Source organism: Paralichthys olivaceus, chromosome 13 (assembly GCF_024713975.1).
Source record: "Paralichthys olivaceus isolate ysfri-2021 chromosome 13, ASM2471397v2, whole genome shotgun sequence".
NCBI classification, from domain to species: domain Eukaryota; kingdom Metazoa; phylum Chordata; class Actinopteri; order Pleuronectiformes; family Paralichthyidae; genus Paralichthys; species Paralichthys olivaceus.
In genome coordinates, this window is record NC_091105.1 from 11,413,840 (window position 1) to 11,432,859 (window position 19,020).

Below are 19,020 nucleotides of genomic sequence, written 5' to 3' on the forward strand. Positions count from 1 at the left end.
TCCAATCACTCAGACAACATTCGGAGGTGGTCTGGGACGCTTGTGGGAACATTTTGGGAAATATACTTTTTGTGGCTCTTGCTGAGTTAGAAGATCAATACCACTTTCATATCTGTCTGTTGAGTTTGAAGCTGCAGCCAGGAGACTATTAGCCTAAAGACTGCAAACTGGGAAATACATACATACATACATACATACATACATACATACATACATACACACACACACACACACACACACACACACACACACACACACCAGCATCCCTCTGACATACACTGCCTGTGTGATAGTCCTAACTTATTTTGTGATAGTCCTAACATATTTTGTTCTGCATAATATATTTTTCTTCATCATGAAATGGTCCTATACATTGTAGTTAATGGTTTCAGATAATAAAAATCACATGTTTCCCACAGTTTTCACATCCATTCTGGTCAGGGGTCTCCATGATTATTTATTCAGACATACAGTATTTAACACGTCTGTTCACGAGTCCACAATATCCTAAGCCTGACTGTGAAGATTTAAGCTGATGGTATGTGTGCCAAAGAGGTGGCGCTGATAAAACATAGCACAGTTTCCCCATTCACAGTAATTGAGGTGCAATCCGTTGCCCATATGGCATATATTTACCATGTACACACACTCAATAGCATCTCCATACACACATGTTCATAGCCCTTTTAATCAATTAGTCTTTGGATTGCATGGGAATGTCAGCTGGTAGCAGTCAGGCACCCCTCCAGATCCTCTCTCTCTCTCTCTCTCTCTCTCTCTCTCTCACACACACACATACACATGCAGATCATAATAAATCTCTTGTCCTCCCCCAACATCCCCAGATGCCCTTATTTCTGAATACTGTCTATGTGCAGTATGTAGATTGCTCTTAACTTTGCTGACAAAAGACAGGAATAAAAAAAAAAACAGATTAAGCAAAGTAAGCCAAATGCATGTAATTCCTCTAGTAGATGTTATTTACTGAGAAAGTGTGTAAATATCTTCTAATTTCTTGCCTTAACATGCGTGTACCTCCACCTGCAGTTACAATTGTCAGTAAATTGACCCTAACCACCCACCCCATCTCACCACTTTGCCAGATCAGGAATGCATAGACACGTTCAGCTCGTAATGTTCTTTACCGTTTGCACTGTTTATGCAGCGGGTACACTCATTTAAATAACCTTGATTACTTTATTTCAGTGTGTGTGTGTGTGTACGTGTGTGAGTATAAGTGGGCGCATGTGTTTGCGTGTGGGAGAGAGGAGAGAAACAGACAGGTTACAGAGGTAATGTAGTGTTCCTTGGCACTTTTAATTTCTGTTGATTATGACAGTGTGCTGCCTAGCTTATTTGTTATTATATCATAAAGTCTGTGTTTATTTTAATAAGGATTATAATGAATGGCACCATTAGAGAGTTGAATTCAGGAATGTGCACAGCCGGAACAGCGATGATTGCCCGTTCAGGTTTTCCACCCTGTTTTTTTAAAGGGGGGTTGGCGATGGAGTCTGAGGACCGAATCACATTGTAATTAATAAAGTCCATTCATCCATGCACAGTTTTTTCTCCAAATATTTTTGGCACTGGGAGGGAAACACTGTTCACCCATGTCTGTTGTACCTTTTTTAAAAACTTAATAGTTTTGTGCTTCAACAGTTCACAGTAGTAATGTAAAATAAAACATTGAAAAAAGTTGTTCAGTCTAAAAATCGTCCTTTTTTATGTAGTCAGAAAAAGGGGAAATAAAGGCTTCTCATAAAATTATATATTAACTATCACACTTGCATCCCTGCAGATCTTCAACGAGCCAACGCAAAAAGAGATCAGACTCTTAATGTTTTGTAGGAATTGCAAACAATGTGCATAGCAACTTTGATCAGCTCATTCTCCTTTGTCTTTGCTGGTTTTCTCTCGCTTTTGCAATTAAGCAAGAATTCCTTTTGAAGTTGATTGCCCCATTCTCTCCCATCGCTTTTGTCTGTAGTTATTCAAATGAGAGCAGAGCGACCTGGCATACCACCCTGCATTATGCCTGCTGAGTTTATACCACTGCTATAGACCATAAACAAAAACTGTTTAATTAGGTGCCTCACACTTTATTAGTCCTTTACTCATACTTAACACACATGCGTACACGCACACACACCAGCATCCCTTCTAAATACACACAACACTGCCTGTGTTACAGCCCTAACTTATTGAATAATGAGGTTCTTGCTGTGCTAGAGCAAAGAATAGTTTAACTGCAATGAGGATCAGTTTGTGTGTGTGTGCATCCGTGCGTGCGTGCGTGCGTGTGTGTGTCTGTGTATACTGCATGTGTATCTTTTTGGATGCTGACAAGGAGGAAGAGCTTGTTAAGAAAAATGTTTTCTTGGCTAGAAAACAGCAGCTTTTTGCTAACTGGCCTTCGTTTGCCAAGATAATAAAGAAAGGAGGAAGTATTTGAAATTTTCAACTAGTGAAACCACCTCCATCTTTAAAACGTATGCAGGCACATGTGCTGACACATTTTGTCTTAACTGCTTGGTTTTTCTTATACTTTGCTCCCTCTTTGTCCTTTTGACAACTTTGGCCCAATGGACTCTTTAGGCCGGTCACCATGGAGACCCACCTTTAAGTGGCGTGGGAGTGGTGCAGGTCAGCGGAGGTCAAGCCGAGGGACTGTTTTGGCAAACGGAGCACGCTTCATTAGGCCTTTTGGCTTGGGGTTCATTAAAACTGCAGGACAGGACATTCCAGGAGACTCTATTAACCAAGCAGTCTTGTGACACGCTGTCAGGCCAACAGATTTCAAACATCTTGTGTTAAACTGCCATGCCCCCCTCCACCCACCCCCACCACACACACAGACACACAAAGCCACACACACAAACACAATGGACACAATGGCACATACACACAAAACATACTTGCACCCACATCAAAAACAAGTGTAGAGTTCATATACACACACGCAGAAACACTTGAAATCACACACACACTCTCACGACTTCCTACGTCTCCTGCCGCCACGCACCCTCCCTCACACAATAGCCTCCATCTGTTGGCCCCTTCAACTTTCCCCCAGCGATTCCTCTGGGGGCTCCAAGTCTGCAGGCGGAGTAAACCACAGCCACCCTGCCGTTAATTCTGTGACACCCTCAGACCAGTATAAATGCTCAGAAGGAGGGCAGTGGAGGGAATGGCAGAACGTGTTTTGGAGGGAACTCAAAAGAAGGAAAATAAGTACATTTTATGAAGAATTAAGTGTTATAGTGGAGTGTTGGTTAAGGATAAGATGATTTGGATGGAGTGATGGGGTGGCAGGAAGTTGCATGGGTGGGAATGAAATGATAGAAGGCACAGGGGAAGAATAAAAGAAAGGCGCATGTTGTGTGAGCCTCTCCCAGTCCATATATTTAATCTTATTGTTCAAGTGGAGCACATGCCAGAGAATGCGGCTAAAGTCACTTAGAGAATCCCATCAGATCGAGCCACACGATATAAGTAAATCAAAATGCTTTGGTTAGACCAAAATGCAAGCTATCGCACTTCTGAGAGACTGTCAGATCAGTGCTTTTAGCTCTCCGCTGTATAAGCAGGTATAACTGGATTATCCTTGTGTTTCGGCTGGCAAGCCTTATCATGTAGGCTCTATGGTTGGTCAGTTCAAACTGGGCAGATTACAGTTTGCAGAGAAGAGGTTTAGCCTCGTTTGGAGCTCTGATATGTTAATTAAAGTGGATTTTCGGAAAATGGGGCGGTCAGGATGGCAAACTCCACCTCAACAAAGCCATAAGCCCATCTGTTGGCAGAGGTGTATTTGGGCCTGATTGTGTGTTTTTAATGTCTCTTTGCTCTTGTACTTCTATCCATGTGAGAACCAGAATTAAAACATTTTGTGAATATAGGTCATTTTGGCCTGTGATTAGTAAAGTTAAGTGGCTGTTTAAAAGGATCCACAAAATTCAGCATCATGATTTAAGATCCCAAAATAAGGAAGATGAAGTGTTAATCATTAAAATATTGCATCATATAATGCAACAAGCCGACTGCAATTCCTTGATCCTCTCATGTTATAAAATGGCTTTGTCTGCAGCAGGTAATGTGTGTAGGTCAATCTGCAGCAGCTTATTGACTTTTTTTGCCTTGTAGCTTTCAGCCAGCACAGCTAAAATTAAAGTTGGGCAGTTCTGTTTGATGGTTTAAGTCGATAAAATATGAGACGCACTAGCAGGTGGCCAGGTTCTTACACATTTTTCCTTTTGTGTAAGCACCACTAAAGACAAAGATGGGGCTAAGACAACCATTGTGTACTTATTCTTTTTTGAAAGTGTCTTTTGCAGATTTTGACCAGTATAGCAACACATTTAACCGCAAAATGGCAGCTCCAAAATTGGTTTGATGTGACACTGTTGTGAAATAGGGACAATGGTGAGTTCAGATTTGATTGGCATTGATTTTTCTCTATGAAAACACTTAATGCGTTCATTAGATCAGCCTCCTCCATGTTAGGAAAAAGAACATGTCTAATACATTTTCTTCAAAGATGGTTTCACCTCTCAACGCCTCAAATAATCAAACACAGTGTAAACTAGATTTGAATCATTGAGTCAGTCCTTCGTTAAACTACATTACCAGACCGCCTTCAATAATAAAAAAAAAATCCCAATGTCCTGGGGTCAAAATTGCTAAATCTTCACCTCTATTGTAATACTAATGCTGTGATGGAGAGGTGGGGAGGAGCATTACATCTAACCTTGGCTCACTGTAGTTAAATCTATGGTTGTGAGAGTTATGAAAGGTTGAGTCTAATCTGTTGAGGATTCCTGATAGAAGAGGTGTGTGTGTGTGTGTGTGTGTGTGTGTGTGTGTGTGTGTGTGTGTGTGTGTGTGTGTGTGTGTGTGTGTGTGTGTGTCATGCACATTTGTTCATGTTGTATACATGCAGTGTTTATGTGTGTGGCTGTATTTGTGGACAGCAGAACATAAATAATAGAACACAAGGGCTTTGTTATTAAAGTGGCCTTTTATTGCTTAATAGCTTTTGTCACAGGCTTGCTGTGGATCCATTCAGTATCGTTTCTTTCCATGCCTTGTTTTTGCCCCCGTTTTTAGCTTGCCCAGATTTAGCTCGGTTTCATCCTCTAATCCTTCTGTTTTGTTAGTGACACTGGGAGAACAGCCTGGGCTGTGTGGCTCAGCCCCGCCTGTCAAAGCCTATAACATCTCTCACCAGGATCAGGTTATTGCCTGAGCTGTGCGTATCTTTATATTGAATTGCTTGTGATAGGAGGTCCTGGCTTTGTGTGTTTCTCTCTCTCTCTTTCTCTCTCTGTGAATGTGTGTGTGTGTTTATTGTACATGGGTGAGGTTGCTCTGAATAAGTGAATGGGACACACAAGAGTGGATACAACAATTGTCTTTTCTGACCTCAAATTTCAATATTGTCCCCTTATGTCTCTTCCGCCTGCCTGCCCGGCCACCCTCCCTCCCCTCCTGCCCACCGCCACCGTTCTCCGCTTTGCTCTCCATTCGTCCATCGCCACCGCGGGGGTGATAGATGGGGCGGTGGAGACGGCGAACGTTAAAGTTTGTGGGCCGTGGATGGACAGCTCGGCATGAATATCAGTGCCACAGAGTAAGCGCTGTGGAATTGGATGAGCGAGAGCAAGGGAGGTGTCAGCACTTTCCCTCCCATGCATTTTCACTCAGCCACATTGAGTCTCATTATCTGACCCCGCTCCTCTTCCCTCAGTGACCTAATAATATTGTTTTCAGCGATCCTGTCCAGCCTCTGACCTCATGACTTCACACAGGAATTTATTAGATAGAAGATTCCACTTTCCAAAAGAAGTCAGGTACTTTTTAGCTTTTTGCTTTTTTTCTTGGACACTAGCAACTCAATGATATTTACTTATTTATACTGTCTTTTTCATTAATTAATTCAATCACTCAGCCATCAATTATACCCCTGTATCTAATCCTTGATCAATAGACCCCTTCACACTTACTCAGTAAGCCTCCTCCTGTTGTACTTTACATACAAAAAGATCTGTGTAACACCTCATCAATACGCTCTGATTTGATTGGTCCACTGTGTTTGTTATTAAAAGCAGAATCTGAGTTGCAATATTGGTGAATCAACATGGTAACATGGGAGCTTGTTAGGCATCTGAGGTAAATGGGGGAGATTTGGGAAATAATCCCTCCTCAATCTGGACACCACAGCTGGTTGTCTCAAGCCTCTCCATCCATCCAGACACATGCGCACACATTTGCACATACTCACAAACACATGCCCAGCTCAGTACTCCCATGTTGCTGCCAACATGCATCGGGACACGGGGACGGGGGATTGAAGGGGAACAGCAAAGAGTGTATCGGTGTGTTTAATTGGGTTTTTCCAAATCCGTCTTAACCCTGACACATGTACGGTCCACATGCTCCAGCATCGCTTGGCCCACAGGTCACCCAGAGACAGCAACTCGAGAATCTCGTCTTGCAAACATGCCAGCAGCGGGGCAAGGTTCTTGTCCTTATTCGGACTTCATCACTATGACAGACTTTTGAAGAAAGTGCTGCTGAGGCAGATTATTGCTCTCAGACTTGTGAAAGCCCTCTTATCTCTGTTTGCTACTTGTTATTTGAGTGATGCCATGTAATTGTCATTTCTGGTTTCTTCTGATCCATCCGACTCCCAGTCTGTCGCTGCCTGTTGAATCTCCTCCTGTGGTCGACTGGTAGCCAGATCGGCCTGGGGGGGTTATAAAAACATGCTGACCTTGTCTACAGATTTAGAACACTGAAGCATCGCTGATATGGCAGCTGCACTGTGGCGGGCAACAGAAGATGGGTCTCCAATCAGATCGCCGGGTCAGATGGCTGTGTTAATGCCGAGGCTCGGATTGTGGATGCAATACTCTCCAGCTCAATGCATGAAGACAATTTTGCAGGCCTTTGTTGGAGACCTCAGCACTATTGAGTGGTTACTAAGACCCGTTTTCATTAAATTAACCGCCTCCTAAGAACTGTGGGCACTGAACTAGTTAAATCCTCTTCCTGGCGTGGATCGCATATTGTACGCTGAATATCTCTGGCATTTTAAACTGTTACATACTGACTCCAACATGTCATATTCATTTTGGAATTAAGCATTTTTCTATTTTTTGATAACTGACAGAATCTAAGCTACAACATTGCTTATGGCAATACAGATGATTTAAGCACTCCCCCTGCCCCCGCCTCCCTGCGCCATGCACCATCCTAACAAATACTATACACACCCACAGGCATACACAGGAACTGAAACACACAAAAAAATATTGCATGCAGTCTCACTCCCAGTCCACTTTTTGAATCAATCTCCTGGACATGACCCCGTCTTTTCCTCTTCCACATATTGTGTTGCTTTCCACCGTAGTGCTTATTGCTTTCTTTGATTAATCTTGCTTTCCCTGCCGCACTGGTCTGAGTCAGTAGACTTCCTGTTGGTTTTCAAAACAACTCCTCATGTCAACCTTCCTTCCTCCCTTCTCCCCCCAATCTCCTGCTCCACCCTTGTCTTATATTCATCACTCCACAGCCCATTTTACAGTATCTTTCTGTCTCCTTCCTCCATCCGTTTCTCTCGCTCCATTACCTTGCCCGTTCGTGTCCCCTTCATCTTATCCTCTGCCTGTCCAACCTCCTGACATGCATTCTTTTTACCCTCTTACTGTATCTCCCTCCTCTTCACTGCATTTCCCCTCTTGCCATTCATCTTCAGGTCCTCTGTCCGTCTCCCTCCCCCTCTCTTCCTCACCACCTCTCTGTCAGGCCCCAGCTCTTTTCCTCCTCTTCCTTCGTCTGGCAGTGGAGCGCTTCCACTCTTGCTGACAGTGCTGTTTGTGTGAACTGAGTGCTGAGCTTCACAGCCCCCTCGCCTCCCATTGCTCCCTCTGCCGCCTCTCCACCTCATCCTCCTCCTCCCTCCCTTCTTTCCTCCTGCCTCCCACCTACATACCCCTCCAGGCAGGGGAATTAACCTTCCAGCCCTGGGCTGCTGGGCTTAATGACTGTCTGTGGGGCCAGCTCTAACTACACAACCCAGCTGCTAACATCTGGGCCACACACACCCGGCTCACACGGGCTGTACACATGCACACACTACACACAGACCAGATACTGTACACTGGCACTCAGCAGTGTGCATAAAATAAAGTTACAGTCTTTGAATTTGTGCCACTATGAGGGTGTGCGTCATTATCATTCTCTCTTTATTGCTTGCTGCACAAACGTGGGAGTCTCTCTCCCTCTCTCACTGTTCTCGCAGACAGTGCTTGGTCTACCATTACTGCACAGCTGACCCATAGTGATAACATGGATGCAGCAGTAGCCTGCAACTGCTTTTGTGTTTATACTGTGCAAATAGCGCGTACGTCTCAACGCCACAGAGCCATTGCACAAGTGTGGACTATCAGCAAATCCAATGAAAAATACATGCACACAAAAAATAAACATGACCTTTAAGTTGTCTTGCTAGAAAAGCTTTCAATATGTTCCGCTGAGAAAATGGCGGTATTCTCCAGCCACCGTTAAGTTGTGAGTATATAATTGAAAAAGGGAGGGGGGTTCTTTGGCCTGTCTCTGTCTCCATCACTAGCTCACCCCAGGAGTATTGAGTATAGGAAATACAGTGATGTGAATTCTCTTATTTCATTCATTATGTATGAGCATAAATGTTACAAACTAGCGGCTGTAAGGACATCCATGCTGCTTCTATATCTATGTATCAGACTGCTCTGCCGCTTCCAACCCAGCACAGTGAAATGCTAAATCATGGGATTTGTGAATACTCCCCGGAATGGCAGAACTGAAGGAAACTACAGGCACGTTCCTTCAATCGTATTACTGACTTACTGCAGCTTTATCAAGATTTTACAGTTATTTATTCAATTCTGCTGAAACAAGAGGACCTACAACTTTTTAATCTGTCTGTTTCCATGTGGCTTTAAAACAAAAAATCCTTTGACTCCTTGGGGCACCCATGACACTGATATTTTGTTTTTGACATCTATTTTGCTGTTTAGGTTATTGCCCCTTTGCATCCATCTCCACCAGCAATTCTTATGCACACACCTTCCTTCGTTCTTCTTCTCTGCGACTGCCTCTCTGCCTCGCTCTTTATCTGTTTTCCTCTGTCTCAGACGAAGGAGTGAGAGAAGGGGGAGTCCCATTGGCATTCTTTAACATCTCCGTGGCTCACTTGTGTTCAGAGAGCCATCTGTAGATCAGGAAGACAAAAAGACGCTCCTGAGCCTTGGCGTCACTCAACAGGTAAGCACAGCTCCCTCTCTCACATGCAAATCCGTACACCTATTCAAAGATCCTTTTTTTTTTTTTTAAGAAGGAGGTACGCCCTTAATGTGTGCGAGTGTGTGTCTGTCTGCCTTCCTCACTTTCTTTCTCTCTGTGCACCCTAGGCAGGCAGATGTGCATGAGTTGGTGGAGGTTGAAAGAAGGTTTTGCCTCTCTGTCTCAACTTTTTCCTGGGGAGAGCATGTTTGTGAGTGTGTGTAGCGAAGTCAGAGTAATCCAGTAAACTCTCAACACTTTGAGCTGAAGGGAGCGAAGACAAAGTGCACACACAAACACCAAACTTGGGTTTGGAAAGCTGCTGCTGAACTGCTGGACCAAGCTGATATGATTTGGTCTGTCTTCCCTGGAGGCTGAGTAGGCTACTATTAGGTCTGTGTTTAGCACATTTTAATCAGACTGCTTAAAAATGCCATGTTTTAATGCACAATCAATGATTCGGATGTGATTAGATCCTGCAGATAATCTAATCTGCATCTTTTAGAAACCCTTTTCATCTGCAGTTCAGTGTTAAAGCAGTAATGGCTCACAACACTGCTTCTTTAATCTACTGTAATTGGGCCCACAGGCAACTGGAGAGATTGGTAAGAGGTTAGGTTGGTATTAAGATGTAGGACCACATCTGAATTGGGCAGCTGGATTGGAGGCTGAAACCTCATTTTCTGCACATTGACTGATTTCATGGGGTTTCACGTTAAATTGGTCTATGATTGAGTGTATTGAGTCGTTTGATGATGTTATGAAAGACGCCATTAAAAAAACTACCTGTTGGGGCCACGCTGGATGGTTCAGCTGCCTCCGATGCCCTTGTGGGGAGAGTGGCAGCCTTGTCTCTGCAAGCAAATCAAATTTCAAATCAAGCTTTCCAATTTGCATTTGTAAGAAGCTGGTGGAGAACAAGGTAAAAAAAAATCCTCTGGCAATGAGTGCTGCTGTAGTAAAATATTGTTCCTAAATCTGAGGATTGAATTAAAATTCAACCTGCAATTTATCAAATGTTATATTTTAAGCAACTGTTAAATGACATCTCACAGTTTTCCACTAATGCTTCTCTATCCCAGGTTGCTCATGCAGAGAAAACAAACACGCATCAGTGAGTCAACATTCTCATGACTGGCTGTATTTTTAAAGCAATTAAGGCAGTTGTTTGACTTGGGAACGTTGGGAGGTCAGGCAGGCTGCGTCTGCTTTCATTAAGAGGCCAAATGAAATTGATGACTCATGAGGTCAGCAGCAACCTTTTGTGTTGTCCGAATACTTCTCTTTATAATTGTTGTGCAGAAAAAGTCCAGTTCTACCTATTGAGCGATGGAGAAATGTAAATTGCAATGCATATACGGAGAAATGTTACGTTCAGCACGATGCGGTCTTTGTGTTTGAGTGTTTACCGACACAACGCATTAGAACAGACAGAGATAAAGAGAAGATTGGCTCCTTTAACCTCAGAGAAGAATTTCTATTCACTGAAGAGGGAAGTAATTGTCCTTGTGTGTTCAAAGAGTATGCTGTGGGCTCTGAAATACACAAATGTCTTGAGAGCGAAAAAATAATTGAGTGTGAGTTAATTCTTATCAAAACCTGTTGGAGTGCAACTAATCGACTGCGGGGAGATGCGTCAAAGAGCTGTTGCCTTCAATTCATTTTGTCTATTCAGATGAGAAAATATTTAGTTTTCAATTAAGTAAATCACTATTATTTGTTCCACTCCTGCAGCAGATAAATTGAAGTGATTACAAACTGACTTAAAATCCACAGAGCTCTTCCTGGTCAAATAAGGAAAAGTATTAGATAGCACAGACTTTTTCCAGCAATCACAACAAAAGCATGCCATGATAATGACAGTGGATACAATTATTATACTCTACATATACATGTCCATTCAAAATACAAATAACCTAAACAAGCAATATACTTTCCTCCACTTATTTCCATTCCGTTTCTTTGTTTTGTTTGTTTGATTATGCAAAAACTACTGAGACAATTTTTTTGAATGGTGTAATGGTGGCGTATTGGCCAAGGAAGAACACACTACATCCAGGAGTGGATCAGTAACTTTGCATCTAAAAAACAAATCACCAACTCTATGCTTGTGAAAGAGATTTTTGCCCCTTTAAGATTGTGATTAGACTGTTCTTAAGACCTTTTAAATTGCTTTATTGGTTGTTTCGAGTTGTGTTTTAATTGCAGTCTGATGCAGGATTGATGGACCGATTGATTGAGTGATTGATTGATTTAAAGTTGTTGTACCAATGTGCTTTGAATCTTGTTAAGCTTTAGAGTCACCTGTTAAATTGATCCGGGAACACTATTACAAACACAAGTTTTGTATGTCAGAAATCAGGGAAAAATAAAAAGGCTTATTTTAAATTGGCAGCAGCATGTACAGTACCAAACTGCTGGACTTAATAAATGCCCTTGAAAAGCAAGTGCCTAAAATATTCATGCTGTAGAGGATGTGGTGTTTATGTTTGTGTGTATTTTTTTCTATTTGATTGTTCTAGGATTGTCGGAGGTCAGGTGTCCGTGGTGAAATGGACTTCTTGTCAGCGTGGATTGTGTCTCCTTCAGCTCTACCTTTTCTCTGTCTCATCTGGGGTAAGAGAATCAGACGTCATCATGTTGTTACTGTAACTGTGGCCTTTTCAGGTCCCATTCACGTTTAAAGCTTTCTGCCAAGCAGTTTGAACCTTACAAACTTCATTTAATGTTAAGTTTAGAATAAGAGCTGCTATACATGCATGAGTTACCTTCTCTATCCGGCTGCTCAGGTAACAAAAGGTTGACAGTGTCAATGTAAGACAGTTAGATTAACCTGGTTATCCGGTAATCTCATACTTATCTCTTAATCTCTGTGAAAATCTTGTTTAAAGTAATTTAGTGGCTTACTGTAGTATACACACACACCAACACACACACACGCGGCTGTGGCTCCGGTGAAGGAGCGGTCGTCCTCTAACCAGAAGGTCGACGGTTCGATCCAAGTCTTCCCCATTCCGAATGCTTGTGTCCTTGGGCAAGATACTGCACCCCAAATGGCCCCTTCTCATAGAGAAAAGTGCTGCACATAGATGCACTGTATGAATTTGTGTGTGAATGTAAAACTCTCCTGTAAAGCACTTTGAGTGGTCATCAAGACTAAAAAAAAGTGCTATATAAATACTGACCATTTTGAATTTACACACACTCATTCAAATAAGAAAACGAAAGCTGCACCTTTTGCCCATGTTGTTCTTGGCTTTGCAGCTGAAAACAGCGTTTACTATTGCATGTTATTACAACAAATATTAATATTTAGTTCCTTGGTAACTTAAGTCAAACAGAGCACTGATGTTGGTCACTCACTCATAATAATTTCACAAGCTCAAAATAATAATAATGTGGCTTTTTTTGGCCTTTGTGCACTTACCAGAAATAACAAGTGCAGTATTTTGTGAGAATGCAGCATGGAGAAATTCACCTTGAGCTTGTTCCTAAAAAGAGACAAACACAAAACTGAAAAAAGAAGTCAGAGACACTGAAGAAGTCAAATTGGAAGAGGAGAATCGAGAGCATTTGGTGATATTGTCCAACGGCAATGTTGAAATGCTGTAGACTAAAACACGTGATCTACATAGGTCCTGTCTCCTGCATGCTCTACCCAGATGCCACAACTTGTCTGAATGTCCCAGACATTATCCTGTTGTTGCAAATAACACAATCTCCTGCTACGTTCTTCATATGTGAAAGGCAAAATCCAGAGGGAATGTATTTCCGGAAAAAGGCGAAATTGAAATACTTCTAAAAGGAGATGCTTGCTGTAACAAATTTCCAGAGAATTTCTACATGTCCCTGAAATCCCCCTCTAGCTTTACAGGGCATTTTGAGCATCTTTTACTGTCATTCATTATTTTGGTTTTATAGCCTGCTTTAATGTTTCCATTCAGTATCACTGCTGTCATCAACTTTTTTTTCCAGGTTGTCACTTTGACCAGTCAGCAGTTTTCAGCACAAAAATACACCTGCCCAGCCCCTAAACATAGACCCTTAATACTGAGACTTCAGTTGAACACTTTTGGTGAAATGTGGCGAAATTGCCACTGATGGTAATGGGATATTGAATTCTCCTTAGTTTGAACTGACTCTTTTGGTTTCGAGACATAGACATCATGATTAGGCAACCTGATGGAGTTAGGAGAGCAGTGGAATGGGACCACCAGCAGGAAATAACAAATGCTACTCTTGTAGAGGTATCTACTTGTTTTACTTTTGTGATTAGACCATTAAAATGTTAGCTTGTGGCATGCTAACACAACACTAGATAACATGAACTAATATTAGCCACCAGACTCTACTAGTTAAGCAAAAGCAATAGTGGCACAACTTCTGAATTTAATGAACTGAGCAAAGGTTCAATTTAAATATGAATTCCACTTGTTGAAAGAGAAAGATCGTGTTGTTCATCATGCAACGTTACACACTCTCACTCACTTTTAGACATGAAAAGTCTCATCACTACTTTTTAATATGGTCGTAAGCATTTCTACATTTCAAAATAATACAGTACAATCCTATTTCAGCAGCCACTGTAGATCACTGTTGAGTATTCATTTATGTAAACTGTATGCAAATGCACCCTGTGTTTGGTTGTTTGTATGCATCCTCTGTAATGGCCAATCTTGCCCTTCATATTTGACGTGAGGTGACTGGTTCAGCCTTGATCTGAGAGCTCTGCCTCTCACTCATGTTGTCAGACGCAACAGAGCATGCACTTCACAAACAACTTGGTCATTGCTTCAATGAAGGTCAAGATTCAAACAGCCTAGCACAATCTGGCTGGCTTCTCTGTGGGGCATTGTTTAAACGAGATTCACATTTAGATATTAGGCCCTAATTGGAGTATGCGGTTGTGTGTTGCTCCTTGAACTTGAATTTACTCATAAACGCCTGTGTATAATCGTCATATAATCCTATAGCCCCATCGCTAGAGGCGCACTGGAGGTCTGCTTTAAGGTTACCTTTCTGACTCCAGCTCATTGCACCACAGAATGGCACCAAAGAGCCTGGTTGAAGGATGGCTGAACCCCACCTATGACAAACAACAGGGATTAAAGTGATAATCATTACTCTTCCCAGGAGGAATTAGCTGGTGGGACACCGACGCTGAAGAAAAACCGCAGGTGAACGAGGTCTCTGATACCCCGTGCTTTTTCCTCCTCCCAGTACCCTATCTGCATGGCCAAGGGGGGATTTAATTTGCAGTAATTACTTTATTGACTCATTTTCAGGGCCGTATCACTGCAGTTTCCCATCAATAAAACATATGCCAGGATGAATAATGTGGCCAGACACAATGGGGTGCCTTCTCAGACAAAAGACCACGAGACTGAACCCCTGCGGTGTGTGTTTATGTCATGCTCCCTCTTCTCCTTTTTATTTCCTTCCTGACACTCCTCACACATACCCACCCCTTGTTCTTGTCCACATCTTTACATCAAATCCCCATCACATTCTTTTCCTGCTCTACATCCACTCCAGCTGCTCTCCTTCTTCTCTTTTTATGTCTCCAGGCATGCAGGCCCAGCAGGCCTTCAGGACTGAGCCCAGGAACCTCACTGTGCGGATGGGAGCCACAGCTGTGTTGAGGTGTGAGGTGCTCCGGGCCTCAGGGACTGTGCAGTGGGTGAAAGATGGCCTCCTCCTGGGACCTCAGAGAAGCCTGCCAGGCTTTCCACACTACAGCATGATTGGAAACCCCAAGAGAGGTAAACAGGGACACATGCAGAATAAGGTCTATGGCCTTTTGGCTTTTGATAGACCTATCCGAGCTAAATAAATGAACTTGTTTCAAAATCACTCAAAAAGACCCTGGAATTGACATAAATCTCCCTTAACCAGGCTTCCTGTTTATGAGGTTGGTAAAGAAAATAAAAAATCTCATAAAAATGATCAACACAGAAGATCCAGTCGAGTGGAAAAAGATAAAAACACACTGATGGAGGTAAAGCTGTACAGGCCAAAACAGAAATGGAAAGAGTAAATGAAATTATCATGTTCCAAAGAAAGTAACCCAACAACAACCGTCAGTGTTACATTAATCCGATATACCTCTCTATTTTCTTGTGACATTTTAGATTATGAAATGCCACTGTCAGCTGAGGAAGCTTCCAACAGCGCAGCTTGATGTTGGCCACTATAAAAGAAAATGAGATGATGTTGTTGCTATGGCTTCAAAATGCTGTAATAAAGCAAAACAGACATTATGGGAACCTTATGGCACACTGGCTATCAATATAGGGAGCATCTGGGACCAAGGAGGTGATGTGATTGTCAACAGCATTACACACATCCCGCTGTCACTCACATGTAAAGTCAGAGGAAAAAATTTAATTTAAGCAACAGTGTCAAGAGTGTCAGCAAATCAATGAAATGTGGTTGGGAATAAAGTGTTGCAGAATCTGCACTACAGTCTATAAAAAGTAATAGCCAATTAGAAGGCAATCCTGAGTAAGAGAAGAGCATCTGTTCCTGCTCAGCCTGCAACTCGACAAGCCACACTTCACTGTCGTACATTTTTGGAGACTGTCAGTGACACGCAAACACGAGGAAATACATAAATGTCCTATCACATTGTCCATGCTTATTCATTTTCTCAAGGTTTTTAACAACATTTATAAAACACAAAAAAAGACTTGTGTATGTCAGCTGATAAGTTGTCCCTGAGAAAATTGCAGAGCTACAGGACTGGACAAAATGATCTTTAATATTGGTAACAACAAAATAAAAACATACAGTGTACAGACCAGACCACATACACAAGCTGTCAAACACTCAAACATACACTCAGGAATAAATTATCCATCAGGGCAGGTACACTTTACCAGGACAGAGACTGCAAACTGCAGGCTGATGTATGCAATCACTTTACACTGCACACAAAGAGCAGAATCATTTAAGATGGCACTTGACTGCACTTGTTACTCCACCAGTTTTCACTGATTGTCTCCATCAGGGGTATTTAGGGATGCTTAAAAAAGCCCGAAATCACGCATTGGAGCTCGCACTCAGGAGAGGCCAGCGTTGATTTCGTACTTACAGTACATGTAGCACCTGTACTTTCCCTGAGCTGGAGCCATAATGTAAATATCGACATGAGCCAAGATGTAGAATTTCAAAGACAAACACACACAGAACAACAGATAAAACAGCATTATTCAAGGCAGCAGAGACTCGAGGGAGATTTTTGTCATATATTTTCAATGACTGATCTACAAGGTACACTCTAATTGTAGTACTTGGCATGCTCCCAATAAATAAGACAAGTTCTAATTATGAGTGATATAATTATCAACTCAACACCTATATATAACCGCTATGTTATCTGTCACTTGGGATTTGTATGCAACATGTTGGAAACAGTTAAAATGTCACACCTGTCAAGTTTATATATACATAATATATATTGTCTCTCTTCATATATATGTATATCTGTGTGTGTACTGCCTATTCTTTGAGGGTCGCAGGGGAGCTGGAGGCAATCCAATCTGACATTGGGCGAAAGGTGGGGTACACTCATTGCAACGCTGACATATACTGTAAGAGACAAGCAAACCTTCATGTTCACAATCACACTTACGGGCAAGTTAAGAGTCTCAGCTTCCTTGGACTTGCAGACTCTGAGAGTACATGCAAACCACACAGAAAGACCCCAGCCGGGCATCAGGTTCGACCCAAAACCTGATACATGTACAGTATTTATTTAAAAAGGATAATACAGTAGCACTAAACATACAGGAACATATTGCACATACATTACAATTCCCCCCCAAAAATGTAGAGAAACAAACTATAGCCAAATGTATTGATTATAGTTTTGTGTCTGACTGAGGCAAAATGTTAACAAAATGTAGTTAACTGACATCAGCTTTTCCCATTTATCTAACAATATGTATTTTCAGCTTTAAGGCACAATACAGGTTTGCAGAGGGGATAATATACTCTGCTGCTCATATATGGGCTATGTAAATTTCGAAATAAATACAGGATAATGGACAAGTAGGCAAATCACATTGCAGCCATCTGCCATCTCCCCCACTATAAATACACCCTCTCTGCAGCGTGATGGCACTCCCGTATTTGTGATTTCAGGAAAGAGGAATATGATTAATAACTTCAATGTCTCTCTCTCTGTGCACTCGATGATAACTTGGACACGAAAATTGCTTCTGGTTGGTGTTAATTATCTTGCCAGCTTACTTGACACATGCATTTTTAGGACTGGGTGGTTGTCAGACTAAGATACTATTTTGCACATGTTAGTAGGCTGTAAGCCAGAGAATCAGGAGCTGGAAAACCAACACTGAACATCGTCTAATCCCCACAGGTTATGGCAATGCATCAAACAAATCAAGCCCTGTTGGCAAGACCAATCTCAGAAGAGAGATACGGAGAGAAGGATTCGGCCTGGCATCAATTAATAGACAGTTTATACAGTCGTTGTTGTGAATCTGAGATTGGATTTTGTTTGCAATACTGGAAATTAATTCTGAAACAAAATGCATCTGCCATGAGTGTAGACAACCACTTGCATGTCAGTGGAAACGCCTGCAGCGGGAGGTTCTCCACAAGTGAGATGTTTTCATTCTAGAGAAATAAGAAAGCAGTTTATTTTTAACTAAATCGGGCACCCAAACATCAGAAGTAGAGTATATTACTGTACTGAATTGAAATGGCAGGCTATTATAGTACAAATTGCTTTTATTGTAAAATTTTCTGTTTTCAAAGTAGAAAATTGCCTTCAGTATAATTCAAGACACTGAAATCCACAGATGAAAACGAGGATACGGGAGGTCTCTATCAACACACATGCAGGGAACAGGCAACAGGAAACAGCGAGTTTTATATTAAGCGGAGTGTTTGCAGGACAACTATACAAACCCCTCCTCTTTGTAATTATTTACATCTATGTAGTGTGCATGTCATTATCACAGCATATGTCATACAAATAATTCATCCCTCCATCTCTATTCCAGGGCAGTATCATCTTCAGATTGAAAAGGCCCAACTGGAAGACGACGCCCCCTATGAATGTCAAGCGGGCCAGTCTGAGAGCAGTCGAGCAATTGTCTCCAGTAAAGCCTGGGTCAACGTATTAAGTGAGGAAAAACATGAACACAGGGAACGCTGGGGCTTATAAACATGTATTTCTCTGACAGAATAATGGAATAATTTGCATAGTAAGGATCAATGAGCATCCTCTGTACTCCACTAACATACACAACCTCTTGTCTGGTAATCAGCATATAAAGAGATGTTAAATATTAATTTCTATTGATAAAGAGCTTTAATTTGCTTAAGATAAGGCAGCTGTGTTTGAATCCGGGCTGTAATTTGGTGTGTCCTTAGTTTCCTTCTAGCGTAAATCATATTTGAAGCATGTATGAACCATGAAGAAAGTATTTATTTCTTTCACAAGTGCTGTGCCATCCCTGCATGTTCCAGTAGCTCCATGGCTTTTACACAGCAGCTACACAATATGAAGTATCAGTGCAGCCTGGATTCCCTGGCAAGCCTCAGGGCGATCCGTGTCTCCCCCTTTGCACAGAAATAAATTGTAACGGAGGTGATTGAAAAGTTCCTACACAGACAAATTGTGCAACTACATCAGACCACCTGTTGTCATTCTTTAACAAGCCCTAT

The 19,020-nt window shown here is 41.9% G+C and overlaps 1 protein-coding gene across 12 annotated transcripts in view; it reads left to right on the top strand.

Annotated features, from left to right (window-relative positions):
- Positions 1–19,020, top strand: part of nphs1 (NPHS1 adhesion molecule, nephrin) — a 63,408-nt gene that overhangs the window by 12,220 nt on the left and 32,168 nt on the right. For all 12 annotated transcript variants that reach the window (XR_011245969.1, XM_069537918.1, XM_069537919.1 and 9 more), the window contains 4 exons: positions 9,177–9,306; positions 11,847–11,940; positions 14,892–15,086; positions 18,354–18,476. Coding sequence is in view for 11 of the 12 variants with exons in the window: in XM_069537918.1 (XP_069394019.1) it covers positions 11,877–11,940; positions 14,892–15,086; positions 18,354–18,476 (382 nt within the window). In the remaining variant the exon portion in view is untranslated. The remainder of the gene's footprint in view (positions 1–9,176; positions 9,307–11,846; positions 11,941–14,891; positions 15,087–18,353; positions 18,477–19,020) is intronic.